General features: G+C 59.6%; 1 protein-coding gene and 1 pseudogene across 1 annotated transcript; both read left to right on the forward strand.

The window, feature by feature from the left end:
* Positions 1 to 245: 245 nt before the first annotated feature.
* LOC147911678 (testis-specific Y-encoded protein 1-like) lies at positions 246 to 3,116 on the forward strand (annotated as a pseudogene).
* A 5,010-nt stretch (positions 3,117 to 8,126) lies between these two features.
* On the forward strand, positions 8,127 to 16,035 carry LOC147911679 (testis-specific Y-encoded protein 1-like). Its single transcript, XM_087427841.1, has 7 exons — positions 8,127 to 8,693; positions 9,728 to 9,805; positions 9,964 to 10,075; positions 10,162 to 10,301; positions 10,405 to 10,494; positions 13,885 to 14,051; positions 15,879 to 16,035. Exons 1-7 carry the CDS (start codon positions 8,127 to 8,129, stop codon positions 16,033 to 16,035), a joined length of 1,311 nt encoding a protein of 436 aa, XP_087283967.1.
* Positions 16,036 to 22,677: the final 6,642 nt, after the last annotated feature.

The following is a 22,677-nucleotide window of genomic DNA, read 5'->3' on the forward strand; positions in this document are numbered from 1 at the left end:
GGACGGGCCGGGCCGCCTGGGCGTGGCTCGAGCTCCTTCCCGCCAGGAGCTCCGCCAGTCCTGGCTCCACACAGCCCTGCCCGCGCGCCCCCTGCCCGCGCGCTCTCAGAGGCGGCAGGAAGAGCCCAGGCGCCCAGCGCGGGTGCTGGAGCGCGGGCCGCTGCTGTGCCTGGCGTGCCTGGTTGGGGACCCGGAGCTTCGACCTCCGGCTCTTTGGCAGCTGCCGCAGCTGAGGGCCGGGCCGCATGGCCAGTGAGGTGTGGTGTGGGGAAGGCGAGCCTCCCCGGGAATCCTGGGCGGCCTCCGTGGTGGGAGGGGTCCTTGTGGTGGCGGGGGCCGGCGGGCCTCCGGCTGGCCTGGGCGGCGTGTGGGTTGTGCCGGCCGGAGCTGGTGGGTCAGCTGAGGAGGCGACGGTCTTCAGCGTGGAGCCTCGGCCCGAAGCTGCGGCCCCTGACGAGAGAGAGGAGAATGGGTTGGGCGAGGACGCGGGGCTGCTGGTGGAGGACATAATGCAGGTGGTGGAGGTGGTGGCGGAGGAGGACAAGGAGACGGAGGAAGACCACGCGGTGCAAGCGGAGGAGCCGGAGGAGAAGCCTGAGCAGCAGGAGCAGGAAGAGCCCGAGGCGGGTCTCACGACGACGCGGTCCCCCCTGGAGACACTGGAGGTCCTTCAGTTGGAGCTGAGCTCTGAGAATGCACGAGCCAGCAGGGCCTACTGTCGGCTGAAGCGCAAGATCCGTCAGAGGCGGAAGCACCATCTAGATCGGAGAAGGGCCATCATCCAGAGCATCCCTGGCTTCTGGGCCAAAGGCGGATCCTTCCTGCTGCCCCCAGGGGTCGGCTGCTGAGGGTCTGGCTGAGAGGAGGAGGCGGGCGGGCGGGTGGGGGGCCGCGGGGTGGGGCGGGAGGGAGGATGAGGGAGGGGGGCCAAGGGGCTCCCAAGACACAGCATAGGTGAAAAGTGAGGGGCTGAGGCCAAACCCATAGGCTTCTGAGCAGAAACTAGGTGCAAATGGTTTTGGCCTGCAGGTTGCCCGTGCACACATCCTGGGGACCAGAGGCAAATGTCAGCACTCACAGATGACAGGAGCACAAAGTAGCCTTCACAGGGGCAGAGGTGGGAAGGACACACGTTCTGGAGAACATCCCAGAAAACACGGTTGTCCACATATCCACCCAGTCAATCAGAGCCTGTGTAGTTGTTTCAGCTACCTCAGTGCAAGAACACAAGGTCCTGGCGCCCACACAGGGGTTTACCCCGACATTGATGCTCTGTACGGCAAGACACCAGGTCCTGAGAGAAACGGGCAGGCAAGGCTACAAACTCTGCGTCCACGGGCCCTCCACACACACAGACACACTCACAGGGGCACACAGTCTGGGCCAAACTCCCAGTGTACCGTGGGAGTCCAGCAGAGTTCCAGATGTAGCCATGCAGCCCATTCTGAACACTGGGAGCTCAAGAAAGACATGGCTTCACAAGATCACACACACCCTCTCAGAGAAGCCATGAGACAGGGACAGAGCACAGGGCAGACATGATGAGGAGTGACTTGCCTGCAGTCAGAACACACAGGACAGGTGGAGATCAGGAAGGGTCAGGAAACAGGCCCTCCCCTCCCTCCCCATGTTGGTGCGGACAGCCTCGGCTGTGCAGGAACCCGAGAGAGGCCACAGCCCGGGGACGAATGATGAAAGGGCAGGGGCTGAGGAGGTTGGGGCCGGCAGTGCCCGGAGTCCTGGCAGGTTGCCCGGGCAGTCTGTTCCGCTCACCCCAGATGGGCTCTGTGCTCCTGGCTCCTTTGCCGTAGCACCTGAAGGCTCCTTGACCGAAAGCAGATTCGAACCACCCCCAGCTGTCTGTCATGATCAGTGAGCAAGATGAAGACATCCTTAGCTACATGATCGATTTGGAGGTCAGGCTGCGGAGACTGCGGCTGGAGGTGGGGGGCCCAGGGGGGGACACACTTGGAGCGAGACAGGGGTCGGGGACGTGGTTCATCCCTGCAACCAGGCAAGCTAAGGCTACTTACAATTGATTTCACCTGCCTTCTCCTCCTCCTGGCTGTGGCAGGTGGAGGAGTCCGCTATCCCGACGACCTCTGCAAGTTGAGGTTTTTGTTCCGGGACAAGCGCTACTTCTGGGACAAACTGATCGTTAAGGACTATCAGCTCAGCATGGCTCCTAACAAGTGGCTCCCAGCATGGTGGCGGGCGTGCGGTGGAATCTAGGTCAACCAGATCCTTCCCTCCCTCCTCTCTTCCTCCAGGATATAGGGAGTCTCATTCCACTCCGGTCCAGTGGTTCTGGCGCTATGAACGGGGAGCCCCAGACATGACACCACCAGCCTTAACTTCTTCACCTGGTTGTCTCACCACAAGTGCCCAGGGTCTAACAGGATTGCTGAGGTGGGCCCCTCAGGACGGCTTGCCAAGTGGCCATGACAGAGTCACCAGCGGCTTGGGATTGGGGTCGGGACCCTGTCCTCACCTGCCCTGTTTGCCCTCCCAGCTCATCAGCGAGGACCTGTGGCCCAATCCCCTGCAGTACTACCCCAGGGAGGACGGCAGCAGCAGACCCAATGGAGAGGAGGGCTTGTCGGTGAGGAGCCCCGGGGCTGGGGGCTGGAGTGTGTGTTGTGGGGTGCCTGGGACATTCTGCTCCACAGGCAGGGACACGGAGGCTCAGAGAAGACTGGGGGAGTCCCCAGGTCGTCCAGGGAGTGGTTGAGAGGGTGACAGGGGAAGCGGGAGGACCATAGTGCCCACACACAGAGCTCGGGGGCACTCTAACCACCTGAGCCCGCAGCGTGGAGGTCCCAGGTCACTCAGAAAAAAGCAACCGGATGTCTCTGAATTCTCTTTGTCTCGCTGTTGACCCCTCCCTCAGGCCTCCCAAGGCTCCTTCAGGTTCTGACCCCCTCGCTCATCCCCCCCAGCCCCTGTGCAAAGAGCTGCGAATCTTGAGGAGTTGCCCTCCCACATCCCATCCCTCTTCTGTGCGGATAATCTGGGTCTTCTTGGATAGTCACATCCACCCCTTACGCTCCCACAGCCATACAGACAATCCTGGCTGTCTGGAGGACATTGCTGAAGTCCCAGGGGAGGAAATGTGAAGGGATCACAGAAGGGCCATGCACTCTGAATAGTGTCACAATCTTTCACAGTGTGTGACATATGCAATTTGACCTGTGCCTTTCTTGTTCCTGTGCATGTGTGTGTGTGTGTGTATCTGTGTGTGTGTGTTTGCCATGGGGGGCACTCCAGATCTGGATATGAAGACCACGGAGCGCCAACGTTTGGCCAAAGCAGAGAGGAGTTAGCAGTTGTGTACAGATGTCAGAGATGGGTGGAGGACAGCTTACTTGGTTCCCGTGCACGGGAGACAAATGAGGAAAGCGCCATGGGCGATGGATCCAGAGAGTCCACACGACATATCTGGAGTGAGGCTTGAGAGAGACATAAAACAAGCTGCCAAGGTCTGGTGTGTTTGTGTGTGCTTTCTGGGGAACATGGAGTAAGAATGAGTAAGTCAGCTCAGGTGGGGCTTTTGAATCCACTGCCCGTGGAATTCCCTGTCTGTGGGAGAGAGGCAGGCTCATGGAAGTGGAGGCGTTGGATGGCACAGGGCTTGGGATCCCCGAGAGGCCACCATCCTTGCTAAGGGCATAAAGGTCAGACCGCTGTACTGGAGACCTGTTCTTCGGGCAGGCGAGGGAGAGAAGGAAGGGTCCCCGTGAGCAGGACGTAAAAGGCCCCGGGAAACCTGGGTTCAGGCTTCCTCAGGCTGGGAGAGCTCTAGCTGGTACCCTTCCTCTTGGACGTCTGCCAAAAGTTGACCTGACCCAGACGGGGGACCTCGTAAGGTCGGGATCCCGTCACAGCACGTGTCCCAGGAGACAGATTGTGAATGCTCAAGAATTACAGGCACTACCAACCTCGCCCTCAGGGGCAGGGTTCCCAGTGAGGGGAAGGGACGTGCAGCTGGGAGGTGTGTGCCCATGTGTGGGTGTGTGTCTGGGGTGTGTGTCTGGGGCTGTATGCGCCATGCAGCCGCCTGTCTGTGTGTAGGCAGGGACTGTGGGACCGGGAGAGACGGTGAGGCCAGTGGCAGGCGAGAGATTTTGGTGACTCAGGCTCTGGTGATGAGAGGAAGAGGGCGACCACCAGAGAGCAGCCATTTCCCTCAGGAGGGAGAGGCCTCGTGTGAGTTCCTTCCTTTGGCTGGGGTTCCCGAACTGGGATGGGCAACGCAGAGGCCCAAAGGTAGGGGCGACAGAGGCCGAGGCTGAAATGCATGTGCCAAGCTCCCCACCCTGTGGCTATGTTTCCTGAAGATCCTAGGGCTAGGAAGTAGTGTTTTCAGCCTAGAGGACAGGTCGGCTGCAAAGAGCGCCCACGCATCAGCCAAGGGACCCAAATATCTAGCGTCCATAATGGCCAAGAGGAGAACATTTGACCTCAGGAGACACTCCAGCGATGATCTGTCCTGATGGCAGAATGGCTTTCGGATCACGATTTCAACTGTCCAGGAACAGTGGCCCTGGTAGGGCCCTCTCAGCGTGCTGTGCATCAGGCCAGAAGAAAGGCAAAGACCTGGAGCAGACACCGCTCTGGTTACTAGAGTGCCTGAGGGGTGGGGGTGGTGTTTGGGGCACGTGGGGTGGGGCTGAGGTGGGCTGGGTGTAGTGAGAGGTGGGGATGAGATGGGCTAGGTGTGGTGAGGGGTATGGTTGATGTGGGCCGGCTGTAGGGTGCGGTTGGGGTGAGGTGGAGTGTGGGTCAGGGGGCAGGGGAACATGCGGCCTGGGGACATTGAGGTTCAGGTTTCGGTCGGGAGGGCTAGTGGTAGGGTGGGGTGGTTGTAGGTGCCCTGTCCGGTGAGGTGAGGTGTGGGTGAGGTGGGCTGTGTGTAGGTTGGACTTAGGTTGAGGTGGGGTGAGTAAGGGGAGTGATGGTGTTGAGGTCAGGTACGTGTACAGAGGGTTGGGGGTTAGGTGGGGTGGGTTGACATGGGGCAGGGGGAGCAGAGGTCGTGGTCGGTCAGGCGATTGGGTTTGGGTAGGGTGGAGAAGTGGTAGGGTTCTGTGGTTGTAGGGTAACGTGGGGCTGAGATCAGGCCGTGGTGAGGTGAGGTGGGTTAAGTTGCGGAGAGGTGAGTGTAGGCTGGAGTGGTGGGACGCGGTGGCAGAAGTGCGGTGGATGTTGGGTTTGGGTGACGTGTAGGTAGGGGTAGGGTGAGCTGGGCGGGGTGGGAGTGAGCTGGGGCAGGGATACCGTCTAGCGGGGTTGAAGTAGGTGCGGGTGGCAAGCACCCAGTGTGGTCCTTCATGAGCAGAGAGCTGCTTCCTTGAAACACCTCTTATCTGTGCATGAGCTGCGGGACTGACTCTGCCACAGCTGGGCCTTGGAGAGTTCCAGGCGTGCCCCGCAACCCTCTCCCCATTACCTGTCATTCGGTTCCGGTGTGAGCTCGTCCGTCCCTCAAGTACCACACTGACAATTCTTTGCCTGTTTGGACTCCTCCACACACTTACTTGGGGACCTGCTTGACTCATTGTCCCCGCTCATATTTCAAGGTTGTGGGAGGTCTGAGGAAGGTCAGGCTCCGGAAGCCTCGTCCTCCCCTCTGAACAACACTAGATGGCACCTGCCGTTTGCCAGGTGTCTGGATCTGCCACCCTCCAACCCATCTGGCTGCGAGAGAGCCGTGGCCCTAGAGTGGAAAGCTTGCCCTGCTCTGCCTGCTGCCCTCACAGTCAGAAAGGAAGCCTTTCTGCCCAGCTCCTTCATCCACAGGCTAGACAGAAGCCTCGAGGCGCCCACAGGCCAGTGCCTAGGATTTGTTGTGGCGCCCAAAGGAAAGCAGGTTCCAGTGGCCCTGTGGGTCAGAGCCCACGGAGGACCTCTGAACAGGCCAAGTCCTCGAATCACCTTTAGAACCCTTTCCCCCTCCTCAGGGCTTTAGCAAGGACCTGCCTGGGATCAAGGAGCAGAGGAGAGTTTTGGCACTGTCTTCAGACCACTCGTCAAGGGCTGCCAGCACACAGGGGGCAAGGCTGGGTTCCGGTCCCTCCGGCCTGCTCTCTACCGAAGTCGGGGATGGCATCACGCCCAGATCAGATAGGTGAGGAAGACTTACGCTGCCGTCTAGGGACTCGAGGCCGTTGCTGGGCCTTGGGGTGCAACCCAGAGACTGCGGCCGATAAGAATGTGCCTGGAGGACAGAGCTTAGGCAGAGGGGAAGCCCTGTCAGCCCTCTTGAGCCATTTCACACGGGGCCCAGTGAGTGGCTGTGTGTTCCGAGGAAAGGGCCCATGGAGTCAATGTCCCGAATCTGATCTTCCCTCGATGTGGCTGCACGAGGGCCGGCGGACTTGCTACTCCTTTTCCCAGACAGTCTCCTCATGGATTCGTGAGCCTGCAGCCCCGCTCCACTAGTGGTCTGAAGACAGTTGTCTGTGACAGTCGGCCAGGGCCTTGGTCTTCTTCTCCCCTTATTCTGGGTGATTCTGCTTCAGACCCGCCTGCCTTCCTGTCCTTTGGTGTGCTTTCGAGTCTGCGCTTTCTCTTTCTCTGCCTCTGACCAGAACACGCTCTGTCAGCTATCTTCCATTTTTGCATGTCTAAATGTCACATCCTCATGTCCCTATCCATCTCTGTGTTGGCCTGTTCATGCGCCTCGTCCCGGTGCTGGGACGGGTTCTGTCCTCTGGTCCCAGTGAACCTGAAGTAGTTCTGAATCCGGGGACATTGACACGTCACCCCGATTCTACATGCTCTCCCTCCATATCATCTGAACATCACATTCCCTGGAGAGGGGAGCTTTCCTAATACGTAGGCTGCAAAGAATACCTGACCTGTAGGCACGACTAAGAAAGGCATAGGCAGAGAGACAGATGGGCAGCCTTGTGGTTTCAGGAAATCAGTGAGACCCTGCCTGACAACAAGCCGCCTTAGCACATGAAGAGGAATGCTGCTTTCTGCCAAAGGGACCCACAGCTGTGGTCCCCAGAGAAGGGAAGCTTCCCTGAGTGAGCACCAGGATGGTGGCTCTGTGTGTGTTTGGTAGCACCTGCTAAAGCAGAGGGGAAGGGAGTTCCCCTTATCGTTGCCGCCTCCCCTTCGATGGCAGATTTCTTCACAAACCTTGTGGATGTGCCCTTTCTCCAAGACACTGTGTCACACAATGCCCAAAGCAGTGTACCTTTGGGCTGTTTGTGGTCCAAGGAGACAGCTCTTTAGTGTGGTGGAGGGGAAAGAGAGAGGGAGAGGGAAAGAAAGAGGGAGACAGGCAGAGAAGGATAGACCCAAAAGAGAGGGAAAGAGAGAAAAAGAGAGGGAGAGAGGGAAGGAGAAAGAGAGAGCGAGAGAGGAAGAGATAGGGCGAGGTGGAGAGAAGGATAGAGAGACAGAGTGAGGGAGAAGGAGAGAGAGACAGGGAGAGAAGCAGAGGGAGGCAAGCACACAGAGCACTGGGGGGCTTTTCTCAACACAGGAGTTCACCTCTGAGAAAACTGGGGCAGCCAATCCGCTGTCAGCCAGAGACCTTCACACTCTCTCTACCCGGGAACTAAAAGATCCTTTGTACTTAGCGATTCTCCCCTGCGGACGCTTTCTTTCCTCGGGTCCTTTGTGAGAGATCCGTGAGGTTCAGTGGTGGCACAGGAGATAGAGGAATCCAGTGTGCCCGTGCGAATGGCTGGTTCGCTTTCTCAGAGGCGAAAAAGGAGGAGGTGTGCACCTTGGCAGCGCCGGCCTGGCTGGAAGCATCCTCCACTGGGAGGGTGGGCGCTGAGGCGGGCGGCCGGCCCAAGTTGCCTGGCGACGAGGGGCGGGGCAGTGCAGGGCGACGCCCACTGCCCGCTCACTGATTGGGTCGGACGGGCCGGGCCGCCTGGGCGTGGCTCGAGCTCCTTCCCGCCAGGAGCTCCGCCAGTCCTGGCTCCACACAGCCCTGCCCGCGCGCCCCCTGCCTGCGCGCTCTCAGAGGCGGCAGGAAGAGCCCAGGCGCCCAGCGCGGGTGCTGGAGCGCGGGCCGCTGCTGTGCCTGGCGTGCCTGGTTGGGGACCCGGAGCTTCGACCTCCGGCTCTTTGGCAGCTGCCGCAGCTGAGGGCCGGGCCGCATGGCCAGTGAGGTGTGGTGTGGGGAAGGCGAGCCTCCCCGGGAATCCTGGGCGGCCTCCGTGGTGGGAGGGGTCCTTGTGGTGGCGGGGGCCGGCGGGCCTCCGGCTGGCCTGGGCGGCGTGTGGGTTGTGCCGGCCGGAGCTGGTGGGTCAGCTGAGGAGGCGACGGTCTTCAGCGTGGAGCCTCGGCCCGAAGCTGCGGCCCCTGACGAGGCAGAGGAGAATGGGTTGGGCGAGGACGCGGGGCTGCTGGTGGAGGACATAATGCAGGTGGTGGAGGTGGTGGCGGAGGAGGACAAGGAGACGGAGGAAGACCACGCGGTGCAAGCGGAGGAGCCGGAGGAGAAGCCTGAGCAGCAGGAGCAGGAAGAGCCCGAGGCGGGTCTCACGACGACGCGGTCCCCCCTGGAGACACTGGAGGTCCTTCAGTTGGAGCTGAGCTCTGAGAATGCACGAGCCAGCAGGGCCTACTGTCGGCTGAAGCGCAAGATCCGTCAGAGGCGGAAGCACCATCTAGATCGGAGAAGGGCCATCATCCAGAGCATCCCTGGCTTCTGGGCCAAAGCCGTATCCTTCCTGCTGCTCCCAGGGGTCGGCTGCTGAGGGTCTGGCTGAGAGGAGGAGGCGGGCGGGTGGTGTGGGGGGCCGCGGGGGTGGGGCGGGGAGGGAGGATGAGGGAGGGGGGTCAAGGGGCTCCCAAGACACAGCATAGGTGAAAAGTGAGGGGCTGAGGCCAAACCCATAGGCTTCTGAGCAGAAACTAGGTGCAAATGGTTTTGGCCTGCAGGTTGCTCGCGCACACTTCCTGGGGACCAGAGGCAAACGTCAGCACTCACAGATGACAGGAGCACAAAGTAGCCTTCACAGGGGCAGATGTGGGAAGGACACATGTTCCGGGGAACATCCCAGGAGACAGGGGAGTCCACTTAGCTACCCACTCAATCAGAGCCTGTGTAGTCGTGCCAACTACCTCAGGGGAAAAAACACAAGGTCCTGCGTCCACACAGGGGTTTACCCCGGACATTGATGCTCCGTATGGCAAGACACCAGGTCCTGAGAGAAACGGGCAGGCAAGGCTACAAACTCTGCGTCCACGGGCCCTCCACACACACAGACACACTCACAGGGGCACACAGTCTGGGCCAAACTCCCAGTGTACCGTGGGAGTCCAGCAGAGTTCCAGATGTAGCCATGCAGCCCATTCTGAACACTGGGAGCTCAAGAAAGACATGGCTTCACAAGATCACACACACCCTCTCAGAGAAGCCATGAGACAGGGACAGAGCACAGGGCAGACATGATGAGGAGTGACTTGCCTGCAGTCAGAACACACAGGACAGGTGGAGATCAGGAAGGGTCAGGAAACAGGCCCTCCCCTCCCTCCCCATGTTGGTGCGGACAGCCTCGGCTGTGCAGGAACCCGAGAGAGGCCACAGCCCGGGGCACGAATGATGAAAGGGCAGGGGCTGAGGAGGTTGGGGCCGGCAGTGCCCGGAGTCCTGGCAGGTTGCCCGGGGCAGTCTGTTCCGTTCACCCCAGATGGGCTCTGTGCTCCTGGCTCCTTTTGCCGTAGCACCTGAAGGCTCCTTGACCGAAAGCAGATTCGGAACCACCCCCAGCTGTCTGTCATGATCAGTGAGCAAGAGGAAGACATCCTTAGCTACATGATCGATTTGGAGGTCAGGCTGCGGAGACTGCGGCTGGAGGTGGGGGGCCCAGGGGGGGACACACTTGGAGCGAGACAGGGGTCGGGGACGTGGTTCATCCCTGCAACCAGGCAAGCTAAGGCTACTTACAATTGATTTCACCCGTCTTCTCCTCCTCCTGGCTGTGGCAGGTGGAGGAGTCCGGCTATCCCGACGACCTCTGCAAGTTGAGGTTTTTCTTCCGGGACAACCCCTACTTCTGGAACAAAGTGATCGTTAAGGAGTATCAGCTGAGCATGGCTGGTAAGAAGTGGCTCCCAGGATGGTGGCGGGGCGTGCGGTGGAATCTAGGTCAACCAGATCCTTCCCTCCCTCCTCTCTTCCTCCAGGATATAGGGAGTCTCATTCCACTCCGGTCCAGTGGTTCTGCGCTTATGAACGGGGAGCCCCCAGACATGACACCACCAGCCTTAACTTCTTCACCTGGTTGTCTCACCACAAGTGCCCAGGGTCTAACAGGATTGCTGAGGTGGGCCCCTCAGGACGGCTTGCCAAGTGGCCATGACAGAGTCACCAGCGGCTTGGGATTGGGGTCGGGGCCCTGTCCTCACCTGCCCTGTTTGCCCTCCCAGCTCATCAGCGAGGACCTGTGGCCCAATCCCCTGCAGTACTACCCCAGGGAGGACGGCAGCAGCAGACCCAATGGAGAGGAGGGCTTGTTGGTGAGGAGCCCCGGGGCTGGGGGCTGGAGTGTGTGTTGTGGGGTCCCTGGGACATTCGTTCCACAGGCAGGGACACGGAGGCTCAGAGAAGACTGGGGGAGTCCCCAGGTCGTCCAGGGAGTGGTTGAGAGGGTGACAGGGGAAGCGGGAGGACCATAGTGCCCACACACAGAGCTCGGGGGCACTCTAACCACCTGAGCCCGCAGCGTGGAGGTCCCAGGTCACTCAGAAAAAAGCAACCGGATGTCTCTGAATTCTCTTTGTCTCGCTGTTGACCCCTCCCTCAGGCCTCCCAAGGCTCCTTCAGGTTCTGACCCCCTCGCTCATCCCCCCCAGCCCCTGTGCAAAGAGCTGCGAATCTTGAGGAGTTGCCCTCCCACATCCCATCCCTCTTCTGTGCGGATAATCTGGGTCTTCTTGGATAGTCACATCCACCCCTTACGCTCCCACAGCCATACAGACAATCCTGGCTGTCTGGAGGACATTGCTGAAGTCCCAGGGGAGGAAATGTGAAGGGATCACAGAAGGGCCATGCACTCTGAATAGTGTCACAATCTTTCACAGTGTGTGACATATGCAATTTGACCTGTGCCTTTCTTGTTCCTGTGCATGTGTGTGTGTGTGTGTATCTGTGTGTGTGTGTTTGCCATGGGGGGCACTCCAGATCTGGATATGAAGACCACGGAGCGTCAACGTTTGGCCAAAGCAGAGAGGAGTTAGCAGTTGTGTACAGATGTCAGAGATGGGTGGAGGACAGCTTACTTGGTTCCCGTGCACGGGAGACAAATGAGGAAAGCGTCATCGGCGATGGATCCAGAGAGTCCACACGACATATCTGGAGTGAGGCTTGAGAGAGACATAAAACAAGCTGCCAAGGTCTGGTGTGTTTGTGTGTGCTTTCTGGGGAACATGGAGTAAGAATGAGTAAGTCAGCTCAGGTGGGGCTTTTGAATCCACTGCCCGTGGAATTCCCTGTCTGTGGGAGAGAGGCAGGCTCATGGAAGTGGAGGCGTTGGATGGCACAGGGCTTGGGATCCCCGAGAGGCCACCATCCTTGCTAAGGGCATAAAGGTCAGACCGCTGTACTGGAGACCTGTTCTTCGGGCAGGCGAGGGAGAGAAGGAAGGGTCCCCGTGAGCAGGACGTAAAAGGCCCCGGGAAACCTGGGTTCAGGCTTCCTCAGGCTGGGAGAGCTCTAGCTGGTACCCTTCCTCTTGGACGTCTGCCAAAAGTTGACCTGACCCAGATGGGGGACCTCGTAAGGTCGGGATCCCGTCACAGCACGTGTCCCAGGAGACAGATTGTGAATGCTCAAGAATTACAGGCACTACCAACCTCGCCCTCAGGGGCAGGGTTCCCAGTGAGGGGAAGGGACGTGCAGCTGGGAGGTGTGTGCCCATGTGTGGGTGTGTGTCTGGGGTGTGTGTCTGGGGCTGCATGCGCCTGGGCGTGTGCCGCCTGTCTGTGTGTAGGCAGGGACTGTGGGACCGGGAGAGATGGTGTGGCCAGTGGCAGGCGAGAGATTTTGGTGACTCAGGCTCTGGTGATGAGAGGAAGAGGGCGACCACCAGAGAGCAGCCATTTCCCTCAGGAGGGAGAGGCCTCGTGTGAGTTCCTTCCATTGGCTGGGGTTCCCGAACTGGGATGGGCAACGCAGAGGCCCAAAGGTAGGGCGACAGAGGCCGAGGCTGAAATGCATGTGCCAAGCTCCCCACCCTGTGGCTATGTTTCCCTGAAGATCCTAGGGCTAGGAAGTAGTGTTTTCAGCCTAGAGGACAGGTCGGCTGCAAAGAGCGTCCACGCATCAGCCAAGGGACCCAAATATCTAGCGTCCATAATGGCCAAGAGGAGAACATTTGACCTCAGGAGACACTCCAGCGATGATCTGTCCTGATGGCAGAATGGCTTTCGGATCACGATTTCAACTGTCCAGGAACAGTGGCCCTGGTAGGGCCCTCTCAGCGTGCTGTGCATCAGGCCAGAAGAAAGGCAAAGACCTGGAGCAGACACCGCTCTGGTTACTAGAGTGCCTGAGGGGTGGGGGTGGTGTTTGGGGCACGTGGGGTGGGGCTGAGGTGGGCTGGGTGTAGTGAGAGGTGGGGATGAGATGGGCTAGGTGTGGTGAGGGGTATGGTTGATGTGGGCCGGCTGTAGGGTGCGGTTGGGGTGAGGTGGAGTGTGGGGCAGGGGGCAGGGGAACGTGCGGCCTGGGGACATTGAGGTTCAGGTTTCGGTCGGGAGGGCTAGTGGGAGGGTGGGGTGGGGGTAGGTGCCCTGCCCCGTGAGGGGAGGTGTGGGTGAGGTGGGCTGTGTGTAGTGTAGGTTGGACTTAGGTTGGGGTGGGGTGAGTAAGGGGAGTGATGGTGTTGAGGTGAGGTACGTGTACAGAGGGTTGGGGGTGAGGTGGGGTGGGTTGACATGGGGCAGGGGGAGAAGAGGTCGTGGTCGGTCAGGTGATTGGGTTTGGGTAGGGTGGAGAAGTGGTAGGGTTCTGTGGTTGTAGGGTAACGTGGGGCTGAGATCAGGCCGTGGTGAGGTGAGGTGGGTTAAGTTGCGGTGAGGTGAGTGTAGGCTGGAGTGGTGGGACGTGCGGTGGCAGAAGTGCGGTGGATGTTGGGTTTGGGTGACGTGTAGGTAGGGGTAGGGTGAGCTGGGCGGGGTGGGAGTGAGCTGGGGCAGGGATACCGTCTAGCGGGGTTGAAGTAGGTGTGGGTGGCAAGCACCCAGTGTGGTCCTTCATGAGCAGAGAGCTGCTTCCTTGAAACACCTCTTATCTGTGCATGAGCTGCGGGACTGACTCTGCCACAGCTGGGCCTTGGAGAGTTCCAGGCGTGCCCCGCAACCCTCTCCCCGTTACCTGTCATTCGGTTCCGGTGTGAGCTCGTCCGTCCCTCAAGTACCACACTGACAATTCTTTGCCTGTTTGGACTCCTCCACACACTTACTTGGGGACCTGCTTGACTCATTGTCCCCGCTCATATTTCAAGGTTGTGGGAGGTCTGAGGAAGGTCAGGCTCCGGAAGCCTCGTCCTCCCCTCTGAACAACACTAGATGGCACCTGCCGTTTGCCAGGTGTCTGGATCTGCCACCCTCCAACCCATCTGGCTGCGAGAGAGCCGTGGCCCTAGAGTGGAAAGCTTGCCCTGCTCTGCCTGCTGCCCTCACAGTCAGAAAGGAAGCCTTTCTGCCCAGCTCCTTCATCCACAGGCTAGACAGAAGCCTCGAGGCGCCCACAGGCCAGTGCCTAGGATTTGTTGTGGCGCCCAAAGGAAAGCAGGTTCCAGTGGCCCTGTGGGTCAGAGCCGGAGGGCAAACTGGGGCCCGCCCACGGAGGACCTCTGAACAGGCCAAGTCCTCGAATCACCTTTAGAACCCTTTCCCCCTCCTCAGGGCTTTAGCAAGGACCTGCCTGGGATCAAGGAGCAGAGGAGAGTTTTGGCACTGTCTTCAGACCACTCGTCAAGGGCTGCCAGCACACAGGGGGCAAGGCTGGGTTCCGGTCCCTCCGGCCTGCTCTCTACCGAAGTCGGGGATGGCATCACGCCCAGATCAGATAGGTGAGGAAGACTTACGCTGCCGTCTAGGGACTCGAGGCCGTTGCTGGGCCTTGGGGTGCAACCCAGAGACTGCGGCCGATAAGAATGTGCCTGGAGGACAGAGCTTAGGCAGAGGGGAAGCCCTGTCAGCCCTCTTGAGCCATTTCACACGGGGCCCAGTGAGTGGCTGTGTGTTCCGAGGAAAGGGCCCATGGAGTCAATGTCCCGAATCTGATCTTCCCTCGATGTGGCTGCACGAGGGCCGGCGGACTTGCTACTCCTTTTCCCAGACAGTCTCCTCATGGATTCGTGAGCCTGCAGCCCCCGCTCCACTAGTGGTCTGAAGACAGTTGTCTGTGACAGTCGGCCAGGGCCTTGGTCTTCTTCTCCCCTTATTCTGGGTGATTCTGCTTCAGACCCGCCTGCCTTCCTGTCCTTTGGTGTGCGTTTCGAGTCTGCGTTTCTCTTTCTCTGCCTCTGACCAGAACACGCTCTGTCAGCTATCTTCCATTTTTGCATGTCTAAATGTCACATCCTCATGTCCCTATCCATCTCTGTGTTGGCCTGTCTGCGTCTCGTCCCGGGTGCTGGGACGGGTTCTGTCCTCTGGTCCCAGTGAACCTGAAGTAGTTCTGAATCCGGGGACATTGACACGTCACCCCGATTCTACATGCTCTCCCTCCATATCATCTGAACATCACATTCCCTGGAGAGGGGAGCTTTCCTAATACGTAGGCTGCAAAGAATACCTGACCTGTAGGCACGACTAAGAAAGGCATAGGCAGAGAGACAGATGGGCAGCCTTGTGGTTTCAGGAAATCAGTGAGACCCTGCCTGACAACAAGCCGCCTTAGCACATGAAGAGGAATGCTGCTTTCTGCCAAAGGGACCCACAGCTGTGGTCCCCAGAGAAGGGAAGCTTCCCTGAGTGAGCACCAGGATGGTGGCTCTGTGTGTGTTTGGTAGCACCTGCTAAAGCAGAGGGGAAGGGAGTTCCCCTTATCGTTGCCGCCTCCCCTTCGATGGCAGATTTCTTCACAAACCTTGTGGATGTGCCCTTTCTCCAAGACACTGTGTCACACAATGCCCAAAGCAGTGTACCTTTGGGCTGTTTGTGGTCCAAGGAGACAGCTCTTTAGTGTGGTGGAGGGGAAAGAGAGAGGGAGAGGGAAAGAAAGAGGGAGACAGGCAGAGAAGGATAGACCCAAATGAGTGGGAAAGAGAGAAAAAGAGAGGGAGAGAGGGAAGGAGAAAGAGAGAGCGAGAGAGGAAGAGATAGGGCGAGGTGGAGAGAAGGATAGAGAGACAGAGTGAGGGTGAAGGAGAGAGAGACAGGGAGAGAAGCAGACGGAGGCAGGCACACAGAGCACTGGGGGCTTTTCTCAACACAGGAGTTCACCTCTGAGAAAACTGGGGCAGCCAATCCGCTGTCAGCCAGAGACCTTCACACTCTCTCTACCCGGGAACTAAAAGATCCTTTGTACTTAGCGATTCTCCCCTGCGGACGCTTTCTTTCCTCGGGTCCTTTGTGAGAGATCCGTGAGGTTCAGTGGTGGCACAGGAGATAGAGGAATCCAGTGTGCCCGTGCGAATGGCTGGTTCGCTTTCTCAGAGGCGAAAAAGGAGGAGGTGTGCACCTTGGCAGCGCCGGCCTGGCTGGAAGCATCCTCCACTGGGAGGGTGGGCGCTGAGGCGGGCGGCCGGCCCAAGTTGCCTGGCGACGAGGGGCGGGGCAGTGCAGGGCGACGCCCACTGCCCGCTCACTGATTGGGTCGGACGGGCCGGGCCGCCTGGGCGTGGCTCGAGCTCCTTCCCGCCAGGAGCTCCGCCAGTCCTGGCTCCACACAGCCCTGCCCGCGCGCCCCCTGCCTGCGCGCTCTCAGAGGCGGCAGGAAGAGCCCAGGCGCCCAGTGCGGGTGCTGGAGCGCGGGCGCTGCTGTGCCTGGCGTGCCTGGTTGGGGACCCGGGCTTCGCCCTCCGCCCCTTTGGCAGCTGCCGCGGCTGAGGGCCGGGCCGCATGGCCAGTGAGGTGTGGTGTGGGGAAGGCGAGCCTCCCCGGGAATCCTGGGCGGCCTCCGCGGTGGGAGGGGTCCTTGTGGTGGCGGGGGCCGGCGGGCCTCCGGCTGGCCTGGGCGGCGTGTGGGTGGTGCCGGCCGGAGCTGGTGGGTCAGCTGAGGAGGCGACGGTCTTCAGCGTGGAGCCTCGGCCCGAAGCTGAGGCCCCTGATGAGAGTGTGGAGAATGGGTTTGGCGAGGAAGTGAGGCTGCTGCTGGAGGACATAATTCAAGTGGTCCTGGTGGTGGCGGAGGAGGATGAGTATGAGGCGCAAGGCCACGGGGTGCAAGCGGAGGAGCCGGTGGAGAAGCCTGAGCAGCAGGAGCGGGAAGAGCCAGAGCTGGGTCCCAGGACCGTTGGGTCCCCACTGGAGGCGCTGGAGGCCCTTCAGTTGGAGCTGAGCTCTGTGAATGCACGAGCCAGCAGGGCTTTCTCTCGGCTGAAGCTCAACATCAGTCAGAGGCGGAAGCGGCATCTTGAAGACCGAAGCACCCTTATCCAGAGCATTCCTGGCTTCTGGGTAAAAGCTGTATCCTTCCTGCTGCTCCCAGGGGTCGGCTGCTGAGGGTCTGGCTGAGAGGAGGAGGCGGGCGGGCGGCCGGGGGGGGGGGGCCGCGGGGGTGGGGCGGGGAGGGAGGATGAGGGAGGGGGGTCAAGGGGCTCCCAAGACACAGCATAGGTGAAAAGTGAGGGGCTGAGGCCAAACCCATAGGCTTCTGAGCAGAAACTAGGTGCAAATGGTTTTGGCCTGCAGGTTGCTCGCGCACACTTCCTGGGGACCAGAGGCAAACGTCAGCACTCACAGATGACAGGAGCACAAAGTAGCCTTCACAGGGGCAGATGTGGGAAGGACACATGTTCCGGGGAACATCCCAGGAGACAGGGGAGTCCACTTAGCTACCCACTCAATCAGAGCCTGTGTAGTCGTGCCAACTACCTCAGGTAAAAAAACACAAGGTCCTGCGTCCACACAGGGGTTTACCCCGGACATTGATGCTCCGTATGGCAAGACACCAGGTCCTGAGAGAAACGGGCAGGCAAGGCTACAAACTCTGCGTCCACGGGCCCTCCACACACACAGACACACTCACAGGGGCACACAGTCTGGGCCAAACTCCCAGTGTACCGTGGGAGTCCAGCAGAGTTCCAGATGTAGCCATGCAGCCCATTCTGAACACTGGGAGCTCAAGAAAGACATGGCTTCACAAGATCACACACACCCTCTCAGAGAAGCCATGAGACAGGGACAGAGCACAGGGCAGACATGATGAGGAGTGACTTGCCTGCAGTCAGAACACACAGGACAGGTGGAGATCAGGAAGGGTCAGGAAACAGGCCCTCCCCTCCCTCCCCATGTTGGTGCGGACAGCCTCGGCTGTGCAGGAACCCGAGAGAGGCCACAGCCCGGGGCACGAATGATGAAAGGGCAGGGGCTGAGGAGGTTGGGGCCGGCAGTGCCCGGAGTCCTGGCAGGTTGCCCGGGGCAGTCTGTTCCGTTCACCCCAGATGGGCTCTGTGCTCCTGGCTCCTTTTGCCGTAGCACCTGAAGGCTCCTTGACCGAAAGCAGATTCGGAACCACCCCCAGCTGTCTGTCATGATCAGTGACCAAGATGAAGACATCCTTAGCTACATGATCGATTTGGAGGTCAGGCTGCGGAGACTGCGGCTGGAGGTGGGGGGCCCAGGGGGGGACACACTTGGAGCGAGACAGGGGTCGGGGACGTGGTTCATCCCTGCAACCAGGCAAGCTAAGGCTACTTACAATTGATTTCACCCGTCTTCTCCTCCTCCTGGCTGTGGCAGGTGGAGGAGTCCGGCTATCCCGACGACCTCTGCAAGTTGAGGTTTTTCTTCCGGGACAACCCCTACTTCTGGAACAAAGTGATCGTTAAGGAGTATCAGCTGAGCATGGCTGGTAAGAAGTGGCTCCCAGGATGGTGGCGGGGCGTGCGGTGGAATCTAGGTCAACCAGATCCTTCCCTCCCTCCTCTCTTCCTCCAGGATATAGGGAGTCTCATTCCACTCCGGTCCAGTGGTTCTGCGCTTATGAACGGGGAGCCCCCAGACATGACACCACCAGCCTTAACTTCTTCACCTGGTTGTCTCACCACAAGTGCCCAGGGTCTAACAGGATTGCTGAGGTGGGCCCCTCAGGACGGCTTGCCAAGTGGCCATGACAGAGTCACCAGCGTCTTCGGATTGGGGTCGGGGCCCTGTCCTCACCTGCCCTGTTTGCCCTCCCAGCTCATCAGCGAGGACCTGTGGCCCAATCCCCTGCAGTACTACCCCAGGGAGGACGGCAGCAGCAGAGGCAACGGAGAGCAGGGCTTGTCGGTGAGGAGCACCGGGGCTGGGGGCTGGAGTGTGTGCTGTGGGGTCCCTGGGACATTCGTTCCACAGGCGGGGACACGGAGGCTCAGAGAAGACTGGGGGAGTCCCCAGGTCGTCCAGGGAGTGGTTGAGAGGGTGACAGGGGAAGCGGGAGGACCATAGTGCCCACACACAGAGCTCGGGGGCACTCTAACCACCTGAGCCCGCAGCGTGGAGGTCCCAGGTCACTCAGAAAAAAGCAACCGGATGTCTCTGAATTCTCTTTGTCTCGCTGTTGACCCCTCCCTCAGGCCTCCCAAGGCTCCTTCAGGTTCTGACCCCCTCGCTCATCCCCCCCAGCCCCTGTGCAAAGAGCTGCGAATCTTGAGGAGTTGCCCTCCCACATCCCATCCCTCTTCTGTGCGGATAATCTGGGTCTTCTTGGATAGTCACATCCACCCCTTACGCTCCCACAGCCATACAGACAATCCTGGCTGTCTGGAGGACATTGCTGAAGTCCCAGGGGAGGAAATGTGAAGGGATCACAGAAGGGCCATGCACTCTGAATAGTGTCACAATCTTTCACAGTGTGTGACCTATGCAATTTGACCTGTGCCTTTCTTGTTCCTGTGCATGTGTGTGTGTGTGTGTGTATCTGTGTGTGTGTGTTTGCCATGGGGGGCACTCCAGATCTGGATATGAAGACCACGGAGCGTCAACGTTTGGCCAAAGCAGAGAGGAGTTAGCAGTTGTGTACAGATGTCAGAGATGGGTGGAGGACAGCTTACTTGGTTCCCGTGCACGGGAGACAAATGAGAAGCGTCATCGGCGATGGATCCAGAGAGTCCACACGACATATCTGGAGTGAGGCTTGAGAGAGACATAAAACAAGCTGCCAAGGTCTGGTGTGTTTGTGTGTGCTTTCTGGGGAACATGGAGTAAGAATGAGTAAGTCAGCTCAGGTGGGGCTTTTGAATCCACTGCCCGTGGAATTCCCTGTCTGTGGGAGAGGCAGGCTCATGGAAGTGGAGGCGTTGGATGGCACAGGGCTTGGGATCCCGAGAGGCCACCATCCTTGCTAAGGGCATAAAGGTCAGACCGCTGTACTGGAGACCTGTTCTTCGGGCAGGCGAGGAGAGAAGGAAGGGTCCCCGTGAGCAGGGCGTAAAGGCCCGGGAAACCTGGGTTCAGGCTTCCTCAGGCTGGGAGAGCTCTAGCCGGTACCCTTCCTCTTGGACGTCTGCCAAAAGTTGACCTGACCCAGGCGGGGGACCTCGTAAGGTCGGGATCCCGTCACACCACGTCTCCCACGGGGCAGATTGGGAATGGTCAAGAATTACAGGCACTACCAACCTCGCCCTCAGGGGCAGGGTTCCCAGTGAGGGGAAGGGACGTGCAGCTGGGAGGTGTGTGCCCATGTGTGGGTGTGTGTCTGGGGTGTGTGTCTGGGGCTGTATGCGCCTGGGCGTGTGCCGCCTGTCTGTGTGTAGGCAGGGACTGTGGGAACGGGAGAGACGGTGAGGCCAGTGGCAGGCGAGAGATTTTGGTGACTCAGGCTCTGGTGATGAGAGGGAGGGGGGGACCACCAGAGAGCAGCCAGTTGCCTCAGAGGGGAGAGGCCTCGTGTGAGTTCCTTCCTTTGGCTGGGGTTCCCGAACTGGGATGGAGCAGCATGAGGCCCAAAGGTAGGGCGACAGAGGTCGAGGCTGAAATGCATGTGCCAAGCTCCCCACCCTGTGGCTATGTTTCCCTGAAGATCCTAGGGCTAGGAAGTAGTGTTTTCAGCCTAGAGGACAGGTCGGCTGCAAAGAGCGTCCACGCATCAGCCAAGGGACCCAAATATCTAGCGTCCATAATGGCCAAGAGGAGAACATTTGACCTCAGGAGACACTCCAGCGATGATCTGTCCTGATGGCAGAATGGCTTTCGGATCACGATTTCAACTGTCCAGGAACAGTGGCCCTGGTAGGGCCCTCTCAGCGTGCTGTGCATCAGGCCAGAAGAAAGGCAAAGACCTGGAGCAGACACCGCTCTGGTTACTAGAGTGCCTGAGGGGTGGGGGTGGTGTTTGGGGCACGTGGGGTGGGGCTGAGGTGGGCTGGGTGTAGTGAGAGGTGGGGATGAGATGGGCTAGGTGTGGTGAGGGTATGGTTGATGTGGGCCGGCTGTAGGGTGCGGTTGGGGTGAGGTGGAGTGTGGGGCGGGGGGGAGGGGAGCGGGCGGCGTGGGGCCATTGAGGTTCAGGTTGCGGTCGGGAGGGCTAGTGGGAGGGTGGGGTGGTTGTAGGTGCCCTGTCCGGTGAGGTGAGGTGTGGGTGAGGTGGGCTGTGTGTAGTGTAGGTTGGACTTAGGTTGAGGTGGGGTGAGTAAGGGAGTGATGGTGTTGAGGTCAGGTACGTGTACAGAGGGTTGGGGGTGAGGTGGGGTGGGTTGACATGGGGCAGGGGAGAAGAGGTCGTGGTCGGTCAGGTGATTGGGTTTGGGTAGGGTGGAGAAGTGGTAGGGTTCTGTGGTTGTAGGGTAACGTGGGGCTGAGATCAGGCCGTGGTGAGGTGAGGTGGGTTAAGTTGCGGAGAGGTGAGTGTAGGCTGGAGTGGTGGGACGTGCGGGGGGAGAAGGGCGGTGGAGGGTGGGTTTGGGTGGCGGGGAGGTAGGGGTAGGGTGAGCTGGGCGGGGTGGGAGTGAGCTGGGGCAGGGATACCGTCTAAGCGGGGTTGAAGTAGGTGTGGGTGGCAAGCACCCAGTGTGGTCCTTCATGAGCAGAGAGCTGCTTCCTTGAAACACCTCTTATCTGTGCATGAGCTGCGGGACTGACTCTGCCACAGCTGGGCCTTGGAGAGTTCCAGGCGTGCCCCGCAACCCTCTCCCGTTACCTGTCATTCGGTTCCGGTGTGAGCTCGTCCGTCCCTCAAGTACCACACTGACAATTCTTTGCCTGTTTGGACTCCTCCACACACTTACTTGGGGACCTGCTTGACTCATTGTCCCGCTCATATTTCAAGGTTGTGGGAGGTCTGAGGAAGGTCAGGCTCCGGAAGCCTCGTCCTCCCCTCTGAACAACACTAGATGGCACCTGCCGTTTGCCAGGTGTCTGGATCTGCCACCCTCCAACCCATCTGGCTGCGAGAGAGCCGTGGCCCTAGAGTGGAAAGCTTGCCCTGCTCTGCCTGCTGCCCTCACAGTCAGAAAGGAAGCCTTTCTGCCCAGCTCCTTCATCCACAGGCTAGACAGAAGCCTCGAGGCGCCCACAGGCCAGTGCCTAGGATTTGTTGTGGCGCCCAAAGGAAAGCAGGTTCCAGTGGCCCTGTGGGTCAGAGCCGGAGGGCAAACTGGGGCCCGCCCACGGAGGACCTCTGAACAGGCCAAGTCCTCGAATCACCTTTAGAACCCTTTCCCCCTCCTCAGGGCTTTAGCAAGGACCTGCCTGGGATCAAGGAGCAGAGGAGAGTTTTGGCACTGTCTTCAGACCACTCGTCAAGGGCTGCCAGCACACAGGGGGCAAGGCTGGGTTCCGGTCCCTCCGGCCTGCTCTCTACCGAAGTCGGGGATGGCATCACGCCCAGATCAGATAGGTGAGGAAGACTTACGCTGCCGTCTAGGGACTCGAGGCCGTTGCTGGGCCTTGGGGTGCAACCCAGAGACTGCGGCCGATAAGAATGTGCCTGGAGGACAGAGCTTAGGCAGAGGGGAAGCCCTGTCAGCCCTCTTGAGCCATTTCACACGGGGCCCAGTGGTGGCTGTGTGTTCGAGAAAGGGCCCATGGAGTCAATGCCCCGAATCTGACCGTCCCTCGATGTGGCTGCCCGAGGCCCGGCGGACTTGCTCCTCCTTTTCCCAGACAGTCTCCTCATGGATTCGTGAGCCTGCAGCCCCCGCTCCACTAGTGGTCTGAAGACAGTTGTCTGTGACAGTCGGCCAGGGCCTTGGTCTTCTTCTCCCCTTATTCTGGGTGATTCTGCTTCAGACCCGCCTGCCTTCCTGTCCTTTGGTGTGCGTTTCGAGTCTGCGTTTCTCTTTCTCTGCCTCTGACCAGAACACGCTCTGTCAGCTATCTTCCATTTTTGCATGTCTAAATGTCACATCCTCATGTCCCTATCCATCTCTGGGTTGGGCTCTCTGCGTCTCGCTCCGGGGGCTGGGACGGGTTCTGTCCTCTGGTCCCAGTGAACCTGAAGTAGTTCTGAATCCGGGGACATTGACACGTCACCCCGATTCTACATGCTCTCCCTCCATATCATCTGAACATCACATTCCCTGGAGAGGGGAGCTTTCCTAATACGTA

The sequence above is a fragment of the Ceratotherium simum genome, chromosome Y, assembly GCF_057802395.1.
Source record: "Ceratotherium simum simum isolate JZ-2026a chromosome Y, ASM5780239v1, whole genome shotgun sequence".
Taxonomy (NCBI): Eukaryota; Metazoa; Chordata; class Mammalia; order Perissodactyla; family Rhinocerotidae; genus Ceratotherium; species Ceratotherium simum.